We start from the raw sequence: 23,584 nt of genomic DNA, 5'->3' as shown, positions 1-23,584 counted from the left end.
GGGGAGCGGAGATCAGACCCAGACCATAGTGTGCACCCGGGGAAGGAGAATCAGACCCAGAGTGCAGTGGGGGGGTGGGGAATGGAGATCAGATCCAGACCATAGTGTGTACCTTGAGGAGGAGAATCAAACCCAGAGTGTGGGGTTGGGGTTGGGGGGAGGGGGAGAGCAAGGAGCAGAGATCAGACCCAGAGCATAGTGTGTACCCGGGGGAGGAAAATCAGACCCAGAGTGCAGCTGGGGAGGGGAGGGGGAACAGAGATCAGATCCAGAGTGCAGCGGGGGAGCACAAAGCGGAGATCAGACCCATAACGCGGTGTGTACCTTGGGGAGGAGAATCAGACCCAGAGTACAGCTGGGGGTGGGGGAGGGGGGCATGGAGCAGAGATCAGACCCAGAGCACAGTGCGTAGCCAGAGAAGGAGAATCAGATCCAGAGCAAGCCCCTAAGGGACAGGATAAATGAGGTAAGGAAGAGCTGAAGGAGGGAAGGGCAGAGGCGAGCGCCCTTCCTGCCCTGCCAGAGGCTAGCTCACTGCTCTGCTGCTCTGTAAGCAGCCTGGTGCCTCCCCTGCCCTCCCAGCATAGGCTTCAGGGCGAAGGTCACATGAGGCTGGTAAGAGAGATTTACAGCAAGGGGGAAAGGTGACCAAGGCCCGCAGACAGCGAGCCCTGGGCAGCGCCAGGACTCCCTACCATGGCCCAGCCCAGCCCAGCTCCTGCTGCTCCTCAGCAGCTCTACACACGTTGGCACCAACCATGCCAGCCCCACTGCTGCCTTGCTGCCAAACCAGCCAAAGTGGGGAGAGGTGTCAAGTCTAAAGCCCAGCCCCATGTCCAAATGCAGACGAGCCTGCACCCCTAGTGTCCCAGCACACTCAGCCCTCACTATATACTGCCCGTCCAGTCCCACCTGCATCGAACACCATGTCACAGCTGCTTTGAGTCTGCCACAGGGTTTGGGAGCCCCCCATTCCAATACAAGAACTGGGATCCAACACCCACAATCCCCCTGGAACACCAGCAGGCCCAGCCCGAGACACAGCATGGGGCCACGATGGCCCCAGCAAGCCCTGCCCAGCACTGCCCCCTGCCGTGGTGCAGGCAGGCACCCAGAGCACTGCCTCAAGGAAACCTAGGCCCTACATAGGGGAGGCAATGCCTCCTTCACACAGAGCTGGGGAGACCAGTGTCAGTGCCGGTGCCTAAGAATGCTGTAATAGCTGCTGGTGCCAGGCAAATCTTGTGCCCAGCATGGGGAGGGAGCGCTGGTCACGCCCCAGGGCACCCCTGCAGGGAAGAAGGCTGGACATGCCTGGCATGGGGACCTAGAGTGCCCTGTCACAGGGGAGGGACTGGTCATACCTGGAACCAGAACCCAGAGATCCCCAACACAGGCAAGGGCTAGACACAACTGGCACTAGGACCCAGAGTGCCCTGGCACAGGGACAGGGGGTGATCATGCCTGGCATCAGGACTCAATACGCCCCAGGAAGGGGGGGATTTGGTTCCACTGGCACCAGGACCCATGAGGGGCAGGGGGCTGGTCACGGCTGGCACTGGGACCCAGTGTGTCCCTGCATGGGGAGAGCTGGTCACAGCTGGCACCAAGATCCCAAGTGTCCTTGCATTGGGGAGGCTGGTCACGGCTGGCACTGCCTCTATCTCTCCCTGTCTCCCTGTGGCACTGCCCGGCCTCCCCACCAGAGCACACCGATGCCTGGCCTGGCACATACAGTTGACAGTGAGGTGGGTCCAGGTGCCATTCTGGAACTCGTCGTCATTGCTGTGCCTATCTAGGAAGAGGACGCGACACTCATACCAGCCTTGGTCCTCAGCGCGCAGGAGGTCAATCCGCAGTGAGGCGCCTTCCTGGATCCGCACACGACCTGCCAACACAAAGCCAGCCTGTCACTCAGCCACCGAGCTGCCTAGGGGCAGTGCCAGGCATCAGCAGGGGAAGCTGCCTGGCCTGGGAACACCTCCCACCTGAGGGCAGTTGCCTGGGTCAGCCATTTGCTGGAGGGCACATGCCCAGCCTGCGCCAACCCCTGCTGTGCAGTATCTCACAGCCCCCTAGGCTCCAGAGCAGTGAGCTCTATCCAATCCCCATTCAGCACATCCTGGCCTCCCCCAGCACAGCACCCCAGCTTCTTCCTCAGCCCATCCAAAGGGGTCAGCTGGCTCCTGGTCCAGGCCGAGGCCCTACAGCTCAACTCCCTGCCTCCCAGCCCTGCTCCTGCTCCCGGCTGGGATGGGGGGGCTGGGAACTGCCAGGCACACAAATGCCTGGCTGGGGACCGGGTCGGAGGGCAGATACACAGACCCAGCATTAGACGCATCGCCGCCGGCCCAGTGGGACAGGAGGGGCAACGTAGTGGGGGAGGGGAGATGCAGAAAGGTGGCTTGGGGTAGAGGCTCTAATGAGGGGCTTCATAATCCCCACCTGGGTGTACCCCCGCCCCTAGTACCAGCCTCTCGACCAGCTATGGCATGGGAGCCCCCAGCCACAAGTCCTGCAGATTGCAGTATGCTGAGTGCCCCCTCCCCAGCAGCTGCTGCCTCCTCAGGGAGCCCCCTCCAGCCCTTCCCCCACTAACCACCAGTGCCATCCAAAACCTGCCTCCCATCCTTGGCCTGCCCCTCCCCCTCGGAGTCCTTGCTAACCCACCTCCCTGTGAGCCTGAGGCAGGGGTGAAAGTAACTTAAAGGACTTACCAGTACCCCAGAGCCCTGAGCAGGGGTGTGGCCTCAACCAGAAGAGGCGGGGCTTTTCAAGATTTAAAGGATCTGGCCTGGCCTTTAAATCACCCCGAAACTCCCAGCTGCAGAGGCGGCTGGGAGCCCCGGAGCTCAGGGGAGAATTAAAGGTCCCGGGGCTCCAGCTGCCACGGAGCTCGAGGCCCTTTAAATCACCGCGGGGGCCCAGCTGCCGGAGCTCTGGCGGGGATTTAAAGGGCCCAGGGCTCCCTGCAGCGGCAGGAGCACCGAGCCGTTTAAATCCCACCCGAGCCCGGCTGCCGGAGCTCTGGTGGCACTTTAAAGGGCACAGGGCTCCCTGAAGCGGCTGGAGCCCTGGGACCTTTAAATCACCACAGTGGAAGCTGGTCCAGTCTGGCATGGCGTACTGGCTCTTGCTGGTACACCAGACCGGACCGTACGGGCTTACTTTCACCTCTGGCCTGCAGCCCCCTCCCGCCCCCAGCATCGCCAGGAAGCCCTTGCTCCTCGACCTGCCTCAGCTCTGGTCAATCCACTCTCCCCTGCCCCTCCCTCCATATCCCTGGAGCCCTCACTGAACCCCTGTGAGTCTGAACCTCCCCTCCTCCACTACAACTTCTGCTTCCCCCAGCAATTCCCACCCCTGCAGGCCTCGAGCATTGCGTCCCCACCTCCCTGCCCCCGAATATACACCCTAGGCTGGGACGGGACTGGGCGGGGACGGCTTTGGCAGGAGCCAACAAGCCAGGTGCAAGGGCTGCCCCCAGTCCAACTGTCTAGGGCTGCAGGGCGCCCAACTGGTGGCCCAGTGCACAGCCTCTTTCATGAGCAGGAGGCTAAGAACCCTAAAGAAGCAGCAAATGCAACTTCCTAATCCCCAGGGCTATTATCAGAGCCGTAATCGGCTCAGGAGCGCAGTGGGCAGTTGGTTCAGCGCAGGGGCTGTGATGCACTGCGTGTACACGCACCCTGCTATGTATGGCTACACCCCCCCCCCCGCAACACACGTAGCTACCCCACTGCTACTTGCCACTCACACCAATACACACTGCCACACCCCCCAACACACACATATGGACACTGCTACACCCTCCCAGACATAGTTACTCCAATACATACTGCTAAACGCCCCCCACTAGATTCTGACGCATCCTCTTGATACACGTAGCTACCCAGCTACACACTGCCACACCCCTGACACAAATACACACTGCTACACTCCCCAACACACATATATGGACACTGCTACGCCGTCCCAGACATAGTTACTCCAATACATACTGCTAAACGCTCCCCGCTAGACACTGCTACACATGCTCCTGATACACGTAGCTACCCAGCTACACACCGCTACACTCGACACAAATATACACTGCTACACTCCCCGACACACACATATGGACACTGCTATGCCGTCCTATACAGTTATCCCAATACATGCTGCTAAACACCCCCTGCTACACATCCTCCTGATACAAGTAGCTACCCCCACTACACACCCCTACACAAATACAGACTGCTACACCCCAATACACAGTTATCCCCAATATATACTGCTAAACCCCCCTCCCCTGTTAGACACGGCTACACATCACCAATTCACACAGCTGCCCCCACTACACGCTGTTACATGCCCCCCCACAAAGACACACTGCTACATCCTCCTCATACAGTTACTCCAATACATACCACTACACACACACCCTGCTAGACAGTGCTAGACACACACATAATACACACAGCTACCCCAATACACAATGCTACACCCCCCCAATACACACTGCTACATTCATGATACACACGCACCCGATTCATATACCTACACACACCAATATCTTATACATCAGCCCAACACACACACAGGTGCAGACATATACACACACACCCTAATACACATACACCACACACACTTTGTTCACCTATACAGACCCATGTCTTTATGCTCACACACTGATATGCACACACATACAGTACAATTCAATAATACATCGTTGGCAGGACAAGCTACACAAGTATCAGAGGGGTAGCCATGTTAGTCTGTATCCACAAAAACAACGAGGGTCTGGTGGCACCTTAAAGACAAACAGATTTATTTGGGCATAAGCTTTCATGGATAACAAAGTGTAAAGAAAAAAAGAAAAAAAAAGACAGCATCTCTGGTAGGGAGAGAGAGACATCTGCTTAGGACGTGTATGCATACACCCATATCTGCACAAGTGTGCGCACACACTTGCATGTAACCCACAAACATATATGTATTGCCACCCACCCATAAGCATGCACACCAAACATATCCGTGCCCGTGGCCACATTCCTGTATGTACACACCAGGATTCTTACACACATATACCTACCTCTACCTGCACACACCCATATAAAGGTGTGTGAGCACACACATTTTCTCTCAACATAGGTCACTGCTCAACTATCCCGCATTTCACACCCACACTGGCCTCCCCACCTTGCAGTCTCCGAGGCTTGTCCATTTTAACAATGGTGCTGACTCGGGATGCGTGGGTTCATAGAATCATAGAACATCAGGGTTGGAAGGGACTTCAGGAGGTCATCTAGTCCAACCCCCTGCTCAAAGCAGGACCAATCCCCAGACAGATTTTTGCCCCAGATCCCTAAATGGCCTCAAGGATTGAACTCACAACCCTGGGTTTAGCAGGCCAATGCTCAAACCACTGAGTGATCCCTTCCCTGAGCCAGAGCACACCCCCGAGCCCCACAAAGCGACAGGTCATCACCCAATCCCTCTCCTACATGGAGGTGGGATCTGTACTAGGCCTCTGCAGGTTGAGAGGAATACTCTGCAACATGGGATCACCGCACACTTCACTGAGAAACACTCTCCACCACCTCAGCACAATCCCATTCCACAAGACTCCCTTGGCCTAAAAAGCTATCAAAGGCCAGATCCACATTACAAAGTTTTGCTGGCACAGCTGTTTCTGTTAGGAGTGTGGGGTAGAAACCATCCTACACCTCTGACCAACAGACAGAGCTATACTGTCAAAAAAGTCCTTTAATGGGGTAGTTCATTTGGTTTGGGGAACTGAGACTTGCGAAGTTACCAAAGACAAAAAAGGGGAAGTGATGCAGATTTAGATAAGTAAAGAACATATCAGAGATCTTCTGACCAATTTGAATGAATTCAAATGAGTGGGGATGGATGTTATTCACCTGAGGGTACTGAAGGAATTAGCTGAAGAAATCTTGGAGCCAGTGGCAATAATGTTCACAAATTCATGGATGACAGGAGAGGTCCTGGAAGCCAGGACAAGGGCTAACGTAGTCCCCATCTTTAAAAAGTGTGAAAAGGAGGAGCCAGGGAACTATAGACCAGTCAGACTGACCTCAATACCTGGGAAGCTACTAGAGAAATGTAAAAACATTCAATCTGCAAATACCTGGAGGATGAAGGAGTGATCACTAGCAGCCAGCATGGATTTACCAAGAACAAATCATACCAAACTGGCTTGATTTTCTTCTTGACAGGGTAACTCTTTGGTGGACAAAATATACCCGGATTTCAGCAAGGCTTTTGACAGTCCCACATGACATTCTGATAGATAAGTAAGCCGGAGAAATGCAGGCTTGGCCGAACTACCATTAAGTGGATATATAATTGGCTAAACCAGGAGTTCTCGAACTTCATTGCATCACAACCTCCTTCTGACAACAAAAGTTACTTCACGACCCCTGGAGGGGGGACCGAAGCCTGAACCTACCTGAGCCCCAGGTGGGGGACCAAAGCCTGAGCCCCACCACTCCGGGAAAGGGGGCCAAAGCTACAACTCAAGGGCTTCAGCAAGTTCAAGACAGCCCTGGCGACCCCATTCAAAGGGGACTGCGACCCACTTTGGGTTCCCGACCCACAGTTTGAGAACCACCGGGTTAAGCAATCACATGATGTTGGAGTGAAGTGAGGTCTCAAGTGGGGTTCCACAGGGATCTGCTCTGGGTTCAGTGTTATTTAATATCTTTACCAGTGACGTGGATGTAAGGCTAGACAGCATACTGATCAAATCTGCAGATGACAAAAAGCTAGAGGGGGTTGCTAACACTTTGGAGGCTAGAGCTAAAATTCAGAAGGATCTGGATAAAATTAGACAACTGGGCTACAGACAACAAAATGAAATTAAACAAAGATAAATGTAAGGTGCTACCCGTAGAGAAGAAAAAGCAAATGCACAAATACAGAATGGGGGATACCTGGCTTGGCAGCAGCACTGCTGAGAAGGATCTGGGAGCTGTGGTGGATCACAAACTCAACAGGAGTCAGCAATGCAAAACTGTTGCAAAAAAATCAAATGCAATTTTAGGTTGCACTAACAGAAGCATACCATGCAAGCCATGGAAAGTGATAGAACTGCTCTACTCAGCACTGTTTAGGCCTCAGCTGCAGTAGTGGGTCCAATTTTGGTCACCAGTGTATATAAAGGATGTAGAGAAACTGGAAAGGAGCAAGAGGCAAGTGACAAAGATGATCAAAGGGATGGAATGCAAACCATCTGAGCAAAGGCTGAAGGAACTGGGTATGTTTAGTTCGGAAAAGCAGATTAATGGGGGACATGATAGCTGTCTTCAAATACTTGAAAGGCTGCCATTAAAAAGATGGAAAAAAGTTGTTCTTTTTTGTCACAGAGGGCAGGACAAAAGGCAATGAGTTCAAACTAGAGCATAGAGATTTAGATTAAACCTCCGGAAAACCCTCCTAATGGTAAGAACAGTAGGACAGCAGAGCAGACTGCCTCGGGAGGCTGTGGAAGCTCCTCCACTGGAGGTTTTCAAAAAGAGGCTGGAGCCATCTGTCTGGGATGGTTTAGACACAACAAATCCTACATCTTGGCAGGGGATTAGACTAGATGACCTTTGCAGTCCCTTCTAACCCTATGATTCTAACCTCTACTGGCAAACCCTTTCTAGTGTGGCCACAGCCAGTATGTCACAGAGACCCCAGTCACAGGGCTTAGATGTGCACCAGAAGGATGTCCTGCTGGATTTGGGCCCATTCCTGATCTGGTGGCAGGTTGCTACACACTCCCCTGCCTTCCCCCACCCCTTAGACTTGCCTGCACTCTCATGAACACGTGTGTGCTCACCAGTCCTCTGCCTCAAGCCTTACGCTCACAATCCCCTCAGGCTGGGTACACACCAGCATTTTGCTGGGATTCCCTGTCCCTGCACCAGCCCCTGTGCAGGGTTGCAGTGATAAACAATGAAGTGGCTAAACTAACCTAAGCTAAATGCCACCGTCCCCAAACAAGAAGTGGGTAAACTCAGTTTATCCAAGTTTACTCTCAGCTCCACGACCGGACTTGCGGCACCCATGGCAAAGGGCTCCAGCACAGACCAGCCAGTAGCGCATTAACGGCCACGTGGCCTAACCCTGCTCAGAGCAGGCCCAGGTGAGCCAGTAATGCTGGAATGCCTAGTGTTCCCCTGGCTGCGACTGGTTGCCAGAAGGGCTACACCTGGGGGAGCTGAGGCAAACTGCCAGTGTAGACAAGGGGCCGGATCCCAGCCCTGCTGTAATGGTGCCCAGTGTATGTGCAGCACAGGCCCAGCGTGCCCTTTGCTAGCCCCTTGCAATTGCCTGGCAAAGGAGAACATGCTCCAGCAATACTGGTCTGCAGCCTGGGTCAATTAGAGCAGCTCGTGGGACTGCCCAAATGTAGGCCCAGGGCTGCCTGGAATCCAGGAGTCCCCTTCTCCCCCACCCCACTCTACCCTTTCTGTGCCTGCCAGCTGAGAGGTCCGAGGCCTCCAGGCAAGGAGGAGGGGTGATGGGTATCACACATGGGCAGGGCCAGGTGGGGGTGGGTAGCAGAGTCAGTGAGTGGGCGGGAGCGCCAGGGGAATCCCCTCCCCCACCCTGGAGCAGCAGCCAGGCTCCTAAACAAAGGCCCCATTGGAAGGAACTAAACCCTGCAATAAGACTGACTGGGGACCGCTCCCCAATCCCCTCCCCCAGCCCCTTCATAATCCCCTGCACTGGCTCTGCCCACTCCTTCCCCCTCATTGGATTGGCAACAAAACATCATTGACCTTAGCAACCCCATCCTCCCATTGCTTAGCAACCACTGTTCAAAGGGATACAAGGGAGGCTGCAGCCCCCCCATTAGCTGCTTCTGTGTCTGGCAGCAGGAGTGGCAGGTCCGGGCTGGAGAGGAGGGCAAAGCAGGGTAGCTGGGGGAACAGAGGCTGCACTGACTGACATGGGAGAGATTGGGAAATGAGGAGGAAAATGAGAGTGGGAGAGAGGAAGAACTGTTCACATCCACACCAGGCAGCAGCACTGGTGCCGCATCCTTGTCCGAGATGGGGATTTACTCGAGGCTCAGCGGCTGCCCCCTCAGTGCCCTACACTCAGTTCCTTGCAGCGAGCCAGAAGGAGCTCCCCTGGACCTCACTCTGCTCACCCTTGTCCATGATGCAGACACCACTTGGGCAGCAACTTGGTCTGAATTGAATTCATTCCCAGGGGCCTCGAAACACCACCCCAAAGCAGCCCCCATGGAGCCACCCCCAAGTCAGGCAGACAGAGGCTGGCAAGATCAGGACACCTGCCGCTAGCCCCACAGGACCCTAGGGAGAGAGGAACTCCATGTCCTGCCTTAGCCAGTCCTGTCTGGGTGTGCTTGCTCCCAGCTGCCAGGCAGGGACAGGGGGCATGGGTCCATGGTTCAGGCTTTAGGGCCTAGATTAAGAAGGGCTTGCTTTGTCTAGTGGCACTAAGATCCTGCATCTTTAAAACTATTTCTCTATGTTTATCCCCCCCCATCCATGTTCCTCACACCTTCTTGTCAACTGCTGGAAATGGGCCATTTTGATTACCACAACAAAAAGTTTTTTTTTTCTTCTGCTGGTAATAGCAAACCTTAACTGATCACTCTCGTTATAGTATGTATGGTCACACCCATTGTTTCATGTTCTCTGTGTATATATATATATAGCTTCCTACTGTATTTTCCACACTGTGTCCATCCGATGAAGTGGGTTTTACCCCACGAACGCTTATGCTCAAATACATTTGTTAGGTTTCAGAGTAGCAGCTGTGTTAGTCTGTATCTGCAAAAAGAACAGGAGTACTTGTGGCACCTTAGAGACTAACACATTTATTTGAGCATAAGCTTTCATGGGCTACAGCCCACTTCATCGGAATGCATAGAATGGAACATACAGTGAGGAGATAGCTATACATTCAGAGAACATGAAAAGGTGGGAGTTGCTCAACCAACTTTGTTAGTCTCTAAGGTGCCACAAGTACTCCTGTTCTTTTTGGGCAGGGAGAGTGACTCCTGGCCCCCACCTTGTTTCACAGGGAGCCCGACTAGCAGCACATACGAGCGTGGAGGAAGCAGCCTTCCAGGAGACAGCAAGAGTCATGGCCTGCCCCAGGCCCAGCAGATGCAGCTGGCTCACCAGCAGCAGCGGCCGCATCCTAAGCAATTGCCCTCCCCTGCTCACGGGCATGCCACATGCAGGGGTGTATGTGAGATTCTTCCTGGCCCCCATCCAGCTGCTCCCACCAACGGCTGGAGCTGTTTGAAAAGCACCACATGGGAACTGTGGCAATGGGACTGAAATCCCAGCCTGACCTCCCTGGTGAAACCACAGGCACTTCCCCTTGGCAGGCCCCGCCCCCACCCCACTCCTAACTCACTCCCATCCCCCAGGGAAGATTGAAAATAAGCAGCCAGTTGCCATGGGAACAAGGGTGTCATTGAGCAGCCCCAGGACCCTGCCCTGGGCGCAGTGCCCTTCCAGCCCCTCCCCTCAGCACAGCTCTGCCCCCGGCCCTGCCCTCTCCCGCCAGCACAGCTCTGCCCTGGGCCAGCACCATCCCAGTTCCCCTCTTCCCAGCATGGCTCTGTCCAGGGCCCAGCCCTCCCCTGCCTGCTCCTGGCTCTACCCTGGGTCCAGTCCCCAGCCCTGCCCCATCCTGCCAGCATGGCTCAGCCTTGGGCCCAGCACCCTCCCCCCAGCACAACTCTGGGCCGAGCGCCTCTGGCAGCAGCCCATCCCACTGCAACTGTGCCTTGGGGCCAATGACTTCACAGCTGCACCCCCTCTGCCCTTAATTGGATCCCTCTGGTCAGTATCTATCCAGCCAACCAGCTTTTCCATGTGCCAGCCCACAGGCTCTCTCCATGCACTCCATGAGTCAAACCAGGCTCATCTTTTTCCCTCATCAGGACCAGGAGAGGGGCTCTGCAAACCTCTCGCTGTCCTTCCCTGGGTGGCCCTTTTGTCCCAGTGTGGCCAACTGCAACTTCTCCCCAGTTGTGTTGCCACTGCGCCCACAGGAGCAGCTCCTGGAGCATGCAGGTCTGCTGGGAATTGCTGCATTCCACAGAGCTGACTGGGGGAGGGAGGAAATGTGCTCTTATTGCAATCACTATTGGGAGCAGAGAAATCCTGTCAGTATCCCAATCCACCCAGAAATACATCATCCCCCCCAACGTGGTCTCTCCCACTGGTGCATGCTTCCATGCATGGCACTGCACCTGCATTAGGGCTGATGCATACAGAAGTACTGAAGTGCAGCCACCTCTGGGGAGGTGGCAACTAGTCAACACAGCAAACGTTTAGTGTCAAAAGGAATTGCCTGGGATCTTGAACTGCCTATACAAAGCAGACAGAAACCAAGGCTTTTAAATCCTCCTCCAAGAGACCTACAGACCCAGGATCATGTCATGGGAGGATGAGGCATTGACAGGTTGGCACTGCATTATGGTTCCAGGGAGCTAGGCACTTAACCAGTGACAAACATGCCTGTAGCATGGGGATGGGGTTAAAGGCGTTAGGAGACAGACAGGTGGAATTAGCTCCGTTCAGAAGGCAGAGTCTTTCCTGCTGGGTAATATGAGAGTGGGCGGGAGAGCCCAGGAGCCTAGGGGCAGCACATACTTGTCAGCTGAGCAGCAGAGCTGGGCCAACTCCCCACTCCCCCACTGCAGTGTCTCTCCCATGCTTACAGCTGGCTAAAATAATGCTCATTTTTCGCCTAAATCCTCCCCACCTCAACCCATGCTGAAAGCTGCGATTTCCGTGGGTGCAGGGCCACCCTGCTGGCCACAGGCTTTTCTTGGTCTGCATTTTGGTGTCCAAGACACCAGCTCTCATTGGACAGCTTGGGCACAGGAGGGATTTACTTTTTTTTTATTTTTGCTTTTGAAACAAAGTCCAGCAATATTTTTGCAGCCAGCCCTGCTCACGCTGGAGGGATACTCCTGCTATAGCTTGCCAATGCAGCCTTGTCTGGGCAAAGTTTGGGTGCCCCAGCTCTATCCCACCCTGCCCCCTGCAGCCTGGCTGTAACAGATCTTTATTGGAATGTGGTTTGCGTTATTGGGATGTGTTAGTACCACCAGTCTCAGCCCTGGTCTCAGGGCCGTCACTCTCCAGCCCCATAGCCAGCCCTCCGACTCCGCCCCAAGCCAAAGCTTTCAGCATTCCCTGCAACAGAAACCAATCCTTTCCCTTTCATTAAGAGAAGATCCTGTTGCTCACGGCTCTGTGTTTGCAAAGAGCCCCGAAAATCTGCCACTGTTCCACTTTAAATACCCTCTGAGTTGGAGAACATCCCCCTCCCACGCCACTGTCCCCTCTCCAGCAGCTTCGCTTCAAATCCCACTCCGCCCAGTACTGCCAATTAGCAGCTTTGCCGAAATCCCCTTCCCAAGCTCAACCTTCAAGTGACCCACCAGGCAGGGCTGAGCAGGCAGCACACACAGCCCCAGGGCTCCAGCAGCAGTCAAGCCATAAAAGTGTGGAGAAAGGCTGGCTCAGCCCCAGTGTGAGTGTGTGTTTGTGTGCGCGCGCAGGGTGGGGGTGTGTGTGTCGATGACCCTTCAGGCACAGAGATCCTAACCCAGGGCTGGCCTGGGAGAGGGAGAGGGGTGTGTATGTGTGTCTGTGTCTCCCAAGGAGATTTTAGTTTTGTTTGTCCCCAAACACTGAGTGACACTCAGAGCTGCGATTGGTTGGGGCCTGAACAGGCAGGACAGTGCCCAGTTCCATGGTGTTGTCGGACTTAGTCCTCTCCTGTAAGGGGAGCTGTCTGGTACTCAGGGCAACAAGGGTGGAGTGGGGAGCAGGGAATATTGGACATACCAGGTAGGTGCAGCTGATGGGCAGCACTGTGACACAAGGCAGCATGGATGGGGCAGAGGAGTGTGACACAGAGAGTGCGCGTGGAGCAGGGGCTGGGATACAGGGGCAGTGTGGATGGGGCACGGGGGGGGGTGTAACACAGGAGTAGGGGGCTGTGACACAAAGCAGTGTGTGTGTGTGTGTGTGTGTGTGTGTGTGAGAGGGGGGCATTGTAACAGGAGCCAGGGATGGGGGAGCTGTGAAGAGAAGTGCAGGTGGGCTGTGGGGATGGTGATGCAGGTACAGTGTAGATGGGGTTGCGGGGGCTGTGACTCGGGAGGTGGGCTGTGACACAGGGCAGTATGTATGGGTGAGGGGGCATTGTAACAGGACCCAGGGATGGGGGGCTGTGAAGAGAAGTGCAGATGGGCTGTGGGGATGGTGATGCAGGTACAGTGTAGATGGGATTAGGGGGGCTGTGACTCGGGAGGGGAGCTGTGACACAGGGCACTGTGGATGGGGCAGCTCAGAGGTTGTAACAGGAGCCAGAAGGCTGTGAAGAGAAGTGTGTGTGTGTGTGGGGGGTAACACGGGGCCGAGGGCTGTGATGCAGGAGCAGTGCAGTTGGGGAAGGGAACGGGCTGTGACTGTCACACACAAGTCCACACTCAAGGTTGTGCCAAGGGCTCCCACAGGATCCCAGCTCATCCAGGAGCCCCAGGTGGCAGTTGGCGTCCAGGCATGAATTTCCCCCAGCAGCAGCAGGCCCCAGTTGGGATTATAATGGAACAAAGATCCCAGGAGCATTGTCAATCTGACCTCTGATCCTAGCAAGAAAGAACCTTTGTGTGGCCCAGGCCTGAGGCACCCATCTCCTGCACACAGCACAAAGGGGCCAGCGGCTTGTTCAGGCCTGGACCTAAATCTGCTGCCTGCCCTTCTCCCAGCAGCCCCAGCCCCATGTGCCCCCCGCAAGGTTCTGTGCTGCAGGGAGTCCAGCTCCTCGTGTGGCCTGCTGCGCTGTTCCAGAGCCGAGCCCCGAAAACACGGGTCTCTGGCAGCTCTGGCTGGGGAAGTGCAGGGTAAGACACTTCCTCCTGGTTCCCTCTCGCCCTGCGCCGAGCAGGACGCATGCACGTTGGGTAGCAAGACACAGCCCAGGAGAGACTAGTACACTCCGATGCAAGGCAAAGATGTACCACCGAGCCACTGAAACACTCTCACTTCAGCGCAGACAGGTGATGCTGTGCATGGACACAGGCTCAGAGCCTGGCAGTGCACCTGTCTCACGCAGCCCCAGACAGGCCTGTTCCCAGGCTGGAGGGAGGAGAGTCTCCTGGCAAGCAGAGGCCACCAACACATCAATAAGGGGAGGGTCACGCAATGGGAGTTTCCTGCCACAGCAGGTGACCATTATTGTGTGCACAGCCCCATCCCCTCCCCCACACTCAGCCATCAGCTGGGCTGTGTGTGGCTAAGGCCAGATTTGCCTTCCCCACTCTCCTCAGCACAAAGCCTTAGGCATGAGGGTGGGCGAGGGAACCCCGCCTGGTGCCATGCAGCCCCTCACAGACACCCTCCTCCCCCCCCACCTGCTCCACACCCCCATCTCTACCAGCAGAGACAGTCGGACCAGTCAGTCCAAGCTGCAGGGATGGACCCCTTCACCTCCCTGCCTTGCCCCATGGCCATCCCTTCCCTCAGCGCCCTGGGCAGGGGGAAAGCCCTGCCTGATGTACCACGCAGCCCATGGGGCATGACTAATGCAGCCTGACAGCAGCAGCCCTCGGCTGGGGCCCAGCCGGGGGGGCAGGGAGGAGTGTGCGGCAGGCAGAGCACTAGTGCGCTGTACAAGCAGGAAGACTCAGAGCAAGTCCAGCACAGGGAATGCCACGGCCTCACCCTCCTGGGGCCTGGCCAGTCACTAGATACTGCAGTCATGGGAGGAACCCTGGGCTCCTGCCAGGAAACTCCTCTGGGCCCCAGAGGGGGATGAGCTCGCCTCAGGGAAGGCAAACACCATCCAGCTGTGTAAGCCCAGACACTCGACTGCACCTCAGCCACTGGATCAAATACCACAGAACCAGCCACTGCCCTACTGCTCCCCCATCACTGCATCCCACCTAGGGAGCCTCCAGCCCTGAGACAGGCCAGCATGTCCTCTGCTACATTCCACCCTGCCAGACGTCTACCTCGATATACACCAGTGTCCCCTCCACTACGTCCCAGCCCACCCCCAACTTCCCCTACCTCGATATACACCAGTGTCCCCTTCACTACGTCCCAGCCCACCCCCGACTTCCACTACCTCCATATACACCAGTGTCCCCTCCACTACGTCCCAGCCCACCCCCAACTTCCCCTACCTCCGTATACACCAGTGTCCCCTCCACTACGTCCCAGCCCCACCCCCGACTTCCACTACCTCCGTATACACCAGTGTCCCCTCAGACACTTCCCAGCGCCCCGGACATCTCCTCCCTCCGCACACACCAGCGTCCCCTCTGCTAAATCCCACTCCCACCCCCGACTTCCCCCACCTCCATATACACCAGTGTCCCCTCCACTAGTCCCAGCCCCAACCCTGACTTCCCCTACCTCCATATACACCAGTGTCCGCTCTGCTACATCCCAGCCAGACCCCCGACTTCTCCTACCTCCATATACATCAGCGTCCCCTCCACTACGTCCCAGCCACACCCCCGACTTCCCCTACCTCGATATACACCAGCGTCCCCTCAGACACCTCCCAGCGCCCCTCCGCTACATCTGACTGTCCCACCCTGATATACACCAGCCCCTCCTCGCTACATCCCAGCCGCCCTAGCCCCCCGACTTCCCTTAGCTCTATATACATCAGTGTCCCTTCCGCTACGTTCCAGCCTTCCTTCTCCCCCAGCCTTCTCTTAGCCTAATATACACCAGCATCTCCTCCACTATGTCCCAGCCCTGTCCCCAACTTCCCCTACCTCTATATACACCAGCTCCTCTGCTACATCCCAGCCCCACCACCGACTTTCCCTATCTCCATATATACCAGTGTCCCCTCCGCAACATCCCAGCCACACCCCCAACCTCCCCTACCTCCATATACACCAGCATCCCCTCTGCTACGTCCCAGCCCTGTTCCCAACTTCCCCTACCTCCATATACACCAGCATCCCCTCCACTACATCCCAGCCCCCCCGATTGTCCCACCCCACTACACTCCAGCCCCCCCTTCCCCAAGACTTCTCCATTCTCAATATACACCAGTGTCCCATCCGCTACCTCCCAGCCCCACCCCCAACTTCCCCTACCCTGATATACATTTGCTGCATCCCATTCCCCCTGGACTTCACCTGCATCGATATACACCAACATCCCCTTCGCTAACTCCCAGCCCCACCCCTGACTTCTCCTACCCCAATGTACACCAGCATTCTGTCCGCTACATCCCAGCCCCTCCCCTCAACTTTCCCTACCTCCATATATACCAGCGTTCCCTCCGCCACCTCCCAGTCCCCGGGTCCTCCCAGTGGGTTCCCCTTTCCACTGCTGTCCCAGCATGCACTCACCTACAAACTCCGGATCGACGCGTGGGGAATAGAGCCCAAACTTGATGAAGATAGGGAGGAGGAAGCCAAAGCGGACCCACTCGATCACGTAGAGATGGGAGCGTGCCTCCTCTGCATTCAGGAGGTCACAGCCCAAGATCACGCTCTCTCCAACACGCCCAACCACAGCCTGAGACTCCACCTGGCTGTTACCTGCAGGGCCAGCACAAGGAGATTTCACGCTCATGGGGAGGATGTCCCATGAGCTGCAGCCCACAGTCTCCAGTGGAGCCCTTGCAATATCCTGGAGCTCAGACACAGCACCAATAGGCCCCGCATCAGCCAGCCAAGCCCCACAGGTGTCCAAGTTATGCAAGCGGAGCCTGTGTGCCCTGCCCAGCCCAATACCCTGCAGCGTGGCAGGGCCCATCACACCTAGCATCCTGGCATGGCGCTCTCAGAGCAGGATCAAAAACCCTGAAAGGGAACGGCTTCTGGGCCATGAGTGACTCCAGGAGAGTGACTCCTGGAGAGTGCCTCACACTGCTCTGCTGAGGATGAGGGAACCCCGTGGGGTGCAGCTCACGGTCTCAAAAGGCAGGAGAAGGTGAGAGCTAACACTTTGCCCTGTCCGGCTTTGCTGTGTGTGCCACAACAAAACAGTGCGTTCCATCCCCACATCCCAGCACCCTTCACAGAGGAAGAGCACCATCTTTGCTCTCCTTTTTAGAGCTATGCCTGGATACAAAGTTTGTAGATCTCCACATCTATATCACTGCATAATAAATGGCCAAAGAGAAAGGAATAGAGTAAGTGTGTGGGGGGTTACTGCATTTCCGACCCCAGGCCCTCTGCAGCAGGAAATAACTCTCTCGAACAGCCCTGCAGGCTGCTTGCTGGAACTCTAGGGCAGGGGCAGCACCAGGGGCCCTCAGGGATCCAGTTGTTATGGTCAGTGAGATTGAGCATCCCCAGTGCAGCTCCCTTAATGTAACCTCCTGCCTGGGCAGCAGGGCAGGGCACCACCTCCCCAGTAATCCCTCCCATCCCCTCCTCTTTGGCAGTTCAGCACTGTCTCTGCTCTCCATGAACATGGTCCCCCAGAGGAACATTAGCCTTCTTTGCTGTTCTAATCATGACTTCAGCAGCACCTGCACCCTCCCCACTGCACACCCCAAGCTCTGAGGCCTGATCAAATCCAATTCAAAGCCACAGATAGTGGGTTCAGTGGCTCCGGGTCAGGTCCCTGGTGCATACAGCTGTGGACAATACAGCATGCCATGTGCACCCGCTTACCTTCAGCAAAGTTGTTGGCGGACAGGCTGAGGTAGGCAATCCATAAACACCAATTCATAGCACAGCTCCCCCAACAACCACGTCGCACCACCTGCCCCAAGTCCTCCGGCTCGCCGCACTGCTCAATTAGAGACCAGGCCGGGGCTGAGAGGCAAGGACTGAATGGCTGTGCAATGAGGCAGAAGGGTCTGGTGGCCCCCAGATGGGGCCCGTTAGGGCCAGGAGCACAGGACTCCTTGGCACTGTTCCTAGGTTCTGTGCTCTGGTGGCCTGATTGGAAAATGCAGCTCCTCAAACCAGGAGCCCTTGGCTAGCACAGACTGGGCGCTGCAGTCCAGGCAAGATCCAGCTTGTCTCAGCTCCCAGCTGCCCTTTGGTCTCCTGCGGGCTATCGGGAGCTTGGAGAAACACCTAGGAAATAAACCAGCACAAAGCCCTTAGGGAGCAGCTCAACACCTGGGCCAAGCAGAGGGGCCAGGAGTCCCAGCATGTCCCTGCCTCAGCTAGATACTGCACAGCCAAGTGCTCACAAAGCATCTGCCTCCTATTTGCACCCCTTTCTCCCCCTGCTCTGTTAACAGCAGCACAGGATGCTCGTCTCTTTTCATCACTTCTCTCTCACCCAGTTCCCCCAGAGTCTGTGCTCTTCTGGGTACAGCAAGAGCCCTCTTAGGGACAGGCACGGAGCCCTCAGCCACCCTGTCCCTTCAGGAACATTACCTATCCCCAGCCCAGGGACCCCTGGATATGGGGGTGGGGGAACAGCCCTGCTCCTCCAGTCCTCTGGTAGCTGGGAGCCTTTGCATTCTGTTTTGCTGGGGCTCTTCCCAGCTGATGACTCCATTAATAAGAAGCATATGCCCAGCAGGAACCTGGTGCAGTGCCCGCTCAGTGCCCTGGTGCAGCATTGGGCCTACTGCCCTCGTGCTGGGATCCAGGCATGTGGCCTGGAAGATGTCGACAGGGGAGGCTCTCACTGTCCCTTCCCACCAGCCCCATTCCCTGTCCCTAGCATTGCCAGGAGCCAGTGCTCCTGGGCATATGCAAGGGGAGCAGCGCTAAGCCGAGCTCCTACCTAGCCGCTGCCTTTGTTCTAGGTCCCGGATCCGATTGCCCTGCAGGGCCCTTCCTTGCTTTTATGCGGAAAACAAACTCACTTTCCTGCGGGGATCGAATGTGCCTGCAGCCAACGGCAAAGTCCAGCCCCTGCCCACGCCCAGCCACCCCCGCCCCGCCCCGCAGCCATCGCTGGTGCAAAACATTCAAAAACAAACACGGTGGCGTCTGGCGCGGGCAGCCCCCATTGGCCAGGCTCGCCCCCCACCGCAGCCTCTTCCCTCGCACCTCCCGTGTTCACAGCGCCTCCCCCCCAGGCTGGGTCACTACAAACGGCCAAGCGGAGGGACAGAACCCAGGGCTCCTCCCAACCCTCATCCCTGCTACCTAGAGACACCCCCTCCCCCGGGCCAGAATGGAACCCAGGAGTCCGGCCCCGGCGCCCCCCGGGTACCTGCACGCGCGCTCGCCATGGGCACACGAGGCTCCTCCGCTGGCAGCGCGGCGCCCCGCGCACCTCGAGCGCTAGCGCAGCTTCGGCGCCATGGTCCGGGCGCCAGTCCCCCCGGCCTGCGCCCGGACACGCCTCGGGGCCGGCAGGGGCCTCTCCCGGGCGCCCGCATCCGGCGCCGCGCGAGCTGCCGGGGCCCAGGCGCTCATCCCCAGCCCGGGACGCGCAGGAGGGAGCTCGCCGGGTCCCCGTGGCCCCGATCCCGACAGCCCGCTCGGACCCAGCAACACAATAGGGGGCGGCGCCTCCGCGCCCCACAAGCCGCCCGTTGCCATGGGGACAGCCAATGCCCTGCGAGAGCTCCGGGCGCCCTCCGCGTCCGGCCCGCCCTCCCGGCTCGCTGCGCCGGTCCCGGGCTCCGCCTGGTGGCTGCGTCCGCCCTGCGCGGGGAGCGCTGGCACAGCGCGGGGGCGCCGCGCACGGGACCCGACGGGCCAGCACCGCGGGCCGGGCCGGGGTCTCGGTCATCGCCGCCCTGGCAGCGCAGCAGGGGGCGTGTGACGGTCGCTTGGCTCCGATCTGAGCCAGCGGGTGGCGGCGCAGCCAGCCGGGACCCCCGGGCTGAGCGTGGGAAGCCGTTGACCAGGTGCCGGGACCAATCCGGGCTCCTGGCTTCGGGCCCTAGCGCTGGCACCTCGGGCGAATCGCGTCCTCTCTCGGTGCCTCAACTTCCCCGACTAGCAGGGAGCTGGGATGTGAGCGTGTGCGGCTGGAGACATTGCTGCTAGCGCCGGGCAGTGGGGTCTTAGCTACACCAGGGTTGCGTTCCCAGTCAAACCCCAGGGCCGCCCCCCAGCCCAGCCGCAGAGTGGTGCATTGTCGGCTGGGGAGTTACCAGCAGATGGTCCGGCCCCATGCAGGGCGCCCTCCCCTGAACAGCCCCTCCCCCCTGCAGAGAGAGAAGCCACTGGCCTGGGAGACTATCCACCTGCCTCACTGCTTTGCGACATTTGAAACGAGACTGAACCAGGCACTGGTGATTAGGAGTGAGTTCTCCTCTCCCTGGCTAGGAAGGGTGTGTGGGGGGGAGCCAGCTGGGCTTTGCCATCCTGGGGATGTTCTAACCCAGCTGCCCCCAAGGTAAGCCAAAGGCTGCTCGGGACCTAGCCATGAGAATCACAGAAGCTTAGGAGGGACCAGATTTGTCTCCCCTCATCCTGCCTGTCACCGGGATGGGGATCTCCCATTCTCCTGCCCCAGCTGCCTTGAACGGGCTCTTCCCCCACTCCAAGCTGTTGCCCAGTAGGCCTCATGGCACCTTGCATTCTCACACACATGCCACACAGCCCAGACCTGAAGGACTCTGTGTAGCTTGTGTCTGTCTCTTCCACCAATAGAAGCTGGTCCAGGAACAGGTATTATCTCACCATCTTGTCTCTTTCATATCCTGACACCAAGGCAACTACAAGCCTGCACACACTCATCTTGTCATGCTGGGTGGGCACACTCCTCCATGCCCTGTGCAATTCGTAGTTGTGATGTTACGCTACATATTCTTTATAGAAATATAGTTAAATATGAATATGGCATAACTAAGATACTTTATGCAAGATGGCTCATGTAAGACATAATTGGAAAGGTTATGATTTACTGAATGCAATTATTCAGTTTGTATGCATGTATCTAAAGTTAGGAATATTGACTGTGTAACAATCACAGCTGTGTGTGTATTTGGGAGACCCCTACCAGACAACAGGCCATCAGCTTTGATGGGCCAGGAAGACACAATAAGACTTTAAAGATACTCTCTCCTTCCTGAGAGGTGTCCGGGGACACAGCTGTGACACTACTAGGTCAGGTGGTCCTGTCACTTGGTACTATACCCTATCTTGGACTTCTAATAATTTTCCACTAAATGGAGGGGGACATCAAGACAGGGAAACAAAAGATTCCTGCCTTATGTAAATCTTATTTAAGGCTGGGGAGTAAGGAAAACAGGACTTTCTCCACCATTGCCTACCCAAGAAGAAAGCCTGCTGAAAGTACCTGAAGGGACAAAGGAACTAACCTGAGGGGAAAGGCAGGGGTGAGTCCGGACTCAGACAGGGGTCCAGTCTATAAGAAGAAATAACTGGAACGCTAAGCTACAGAAACTCTACAACTTGCCTAAAATAACATTTAGGGTGAGAAATTACTCTTAAAAACAGTCTCTTTAAGATCTTAACCTTAGTATGCGTTTTATTTTATTTGCTCAGTAATCTGCTATGTTCTGTTTGCTATCCCTTATAATCTCTTAAAATCAGCCTTTTATAGATAATAAATGTGTTTTGTTTATTATTAAATCTAGTTTGTGCAATTTCTAATTGGTAGGGGCAAGGCAAGAAGCTGTGTGTATCTCTCTGCACATTGTGGGAGAGGGCAAATGTTTATGAGCTTGTGCTGTGCAGAATTTTATATGCAACACAAGACAGTATTATTTTGGGTTTATTCCCCAAAGGGGCTGTGCACGTGAGTGCTGGGTAAATCCTCTCACACAGAGCTGACTTTCGTGTGTGTGTGTGTGTGTGTGTGCGTGCGTGCGCGCGCACACAAGAGGCATGATGGGCTCCAGACTATTACCAAACCAGTAGAGCAAGGGTGTGGGCATAGATAGGTATAGAGATAGAGGAGGTGTATAGGGATAGGTAGGTGGATGTGTAGGGGATAGATGGTTGGATAGATAGTGAAGGTGTCCAGTGATATATATTCTCCAGAGGTCCATATCTGAGGAATCACGGTTGTATGAACTGATGCCAGGAGGTGCCTATCTGCCCTGTATGAGGCCCTGCCTGGGATTCAAGGTGATGCATGTTTCCCTGGAGCTGTCCTTGTTGGTTGCATACATGGAAAGGGCTTAGGGTACAGTGGAGACAATGGGTGCCTAGGGTTGTCTCTGTCTCTTTCTCTCTCAGGAGCTATCCCCATGGGGCTGCTTTGCGCTCTGGCAACTCATGAAGCAGGGTCACTCACTGCCCTGGTAGCTGAGCTCAGGCTTAGTTATGCCGCTGTCTCCCCAGCGGTATGTGCTGGCTGGGAGCAGGGCACGATAATGGAGCAGCTGATACAAGGCTCCATTAATAAAGAATTAATGGAGAGTAATAGAATTAATGCCAGTCAACATGGGTTTATGGAAAATAGATCCTGTGCATACAACTGGATGTCTTTTTCTGATGAGATTACAAGTTTGGTTGAGAAAGGTAACAGTGTTGATGTAATAGAACTTCTGTAAGGTGTTTGACTTGGTACCACTCAACATTTTGATCAAAAAATGACAATGATATAAAATTAACATGATGCACATGAAATGGATTAAAAGCTGGTAACTGATAGGCCTCAAAATGTAACGGTAAATAGAGAATCATCATTGAATGGGTGTGTTTCCAGTGGGGTCCCGCAGGGATTGATTCTTGGCCCCAGACTATTTAACATTTTTATCCATGACGTGGAAGAAAACCTACAATCATCACTGATAAAGTTTGCAGATGACACAAAAATTGGGGGAGTGACAAATAATGGAGAGGACAGGTCACTGACACAGAGCAATCTGGATCAATCGGTAAATTGGGCACATGGAAACAATATGCATTTTAATATGGCTACATGTAAATGTATGCATCTAGGAACAAAGAATGTAGTCCATGCTTACAGGATGGGGGACTCTACCCTGGGAAGCAGTGACTCTGAAAAAGATTTGGGGGTTTTGGTGGATAATCAGCTGAACATGAGAACCCAGTGCGATGCTGTGGCTAAAAGTGCTAATGTGATCCTGGGATGCCTACTCAGGAGAATCTCAAGTAGAAATAGAGACATTATTTTACCCCTGTATTTGGCACTAGTGTGACCGCTGCTGGAATCCTGTGTCCAGCTCCGGTGTTCACAATTCAAGAAGGATGTTGATCAGTTGGAGAGGGTTCAGAGAAGAGTCATGAGAATGATCAAAGGATTAGAAAACAGTCCTGATAGTGATAGACTCAAGGAGCTCAATCTGTTTAGTTTAAAAAAAAAGAAGGTTGAAGGGTGACCTGGTTACAGTCTGTAAGTACCTACATGGGGAACAAATATTTACTAATGAGCTCTTCAAGTAGCAGAGAAAAATCTAACATGATTCAATGGCTGGAGGAGGAGCTAGACAAATTCAGAATTGAAATAAGGTGTAAATTGTTAACTGTGAGGGTAATTAACCATTGGAACAATTTAGGCAGGGTTGTAGTAGATTCTCTGTCACTGGCAATTTTTAAATCAAGTTTGGATGTATTTCTAACAGCTCTCCTCTAGGAATTAGTTGGGGCAGTTCTCTGACCTGTGTTGTACAGGGGTCAGACTAGAATATGATCACACTGGTCCCCTGTGGCCTCAGAATCCATGAATCTTTGCTCTTGAGG

General features: G+C 55.3%; 1 protein-coding gene across 3 annotated transcripts in view; it reads right to left on the bottom strand.

Moving 5' to 3' along the window:
• The window catches only part of IGSF9 (immunoglobulin superfamily member 9), a 54,738-nt gene extending 35,457 nt beyond the window's left edge, over window positions 1-19,281 (bottom strand). For 2 of the 3 annotated variants that reach the window (XM_050929786.1, XM_050929789.1), the window contains exons 1-4: window positions 19,167-19,281; window positions 17,657-18,067; window positions 16,382-16,573; window positions 1,736-1,888 (exon numbers count right to left, since the gene is read on the bottom strand). In XM_050929786.1, the coding sequence (XP_050785743.1) occupies window positions 1,736-1,888; window positions 16,382-16,573; window positions 17,657-17,714 (403 nt within the window). In that variant the 5' untranslated portion in view covers window positions 17,715-18,067; window positions 19,167-19,281. Of the gene's footprint in view, window positions 1-1,735; window positions 1,889-16,381; window positions 16,574-17,656; window positions 18,068-18,731; window positions 18,786-19,166 lie in introns of those variants that run through there. The other variant, XM_050929787.1, reaches the window with a different exon arrangement.
• Between the last annotated feature and the right edge of the window lie 4,303 nt (window positions 19,282-23,584).

Source organism: Gopherus flavomarginatus, chromosome 20 (assembly GCF_025201925.1).
Source record: "Gopherus flavomarginatus isolate rGopFla2 chromosome 20, rGopFla2.mat.asm, whole genome shotgun sequence".
In the NCBI taxonomy this organism is placed as follows: domain Eukaryota; kingdom Metazoa; phylum Chordata; order Testudines; family Testudinidae; genus Gopherus; species Gopherus flavomarginatus.
Note: the sequence above shows the minus strand (reverse complement) of the source record. Positions and strands in the feature narration are given on the sequence as shown.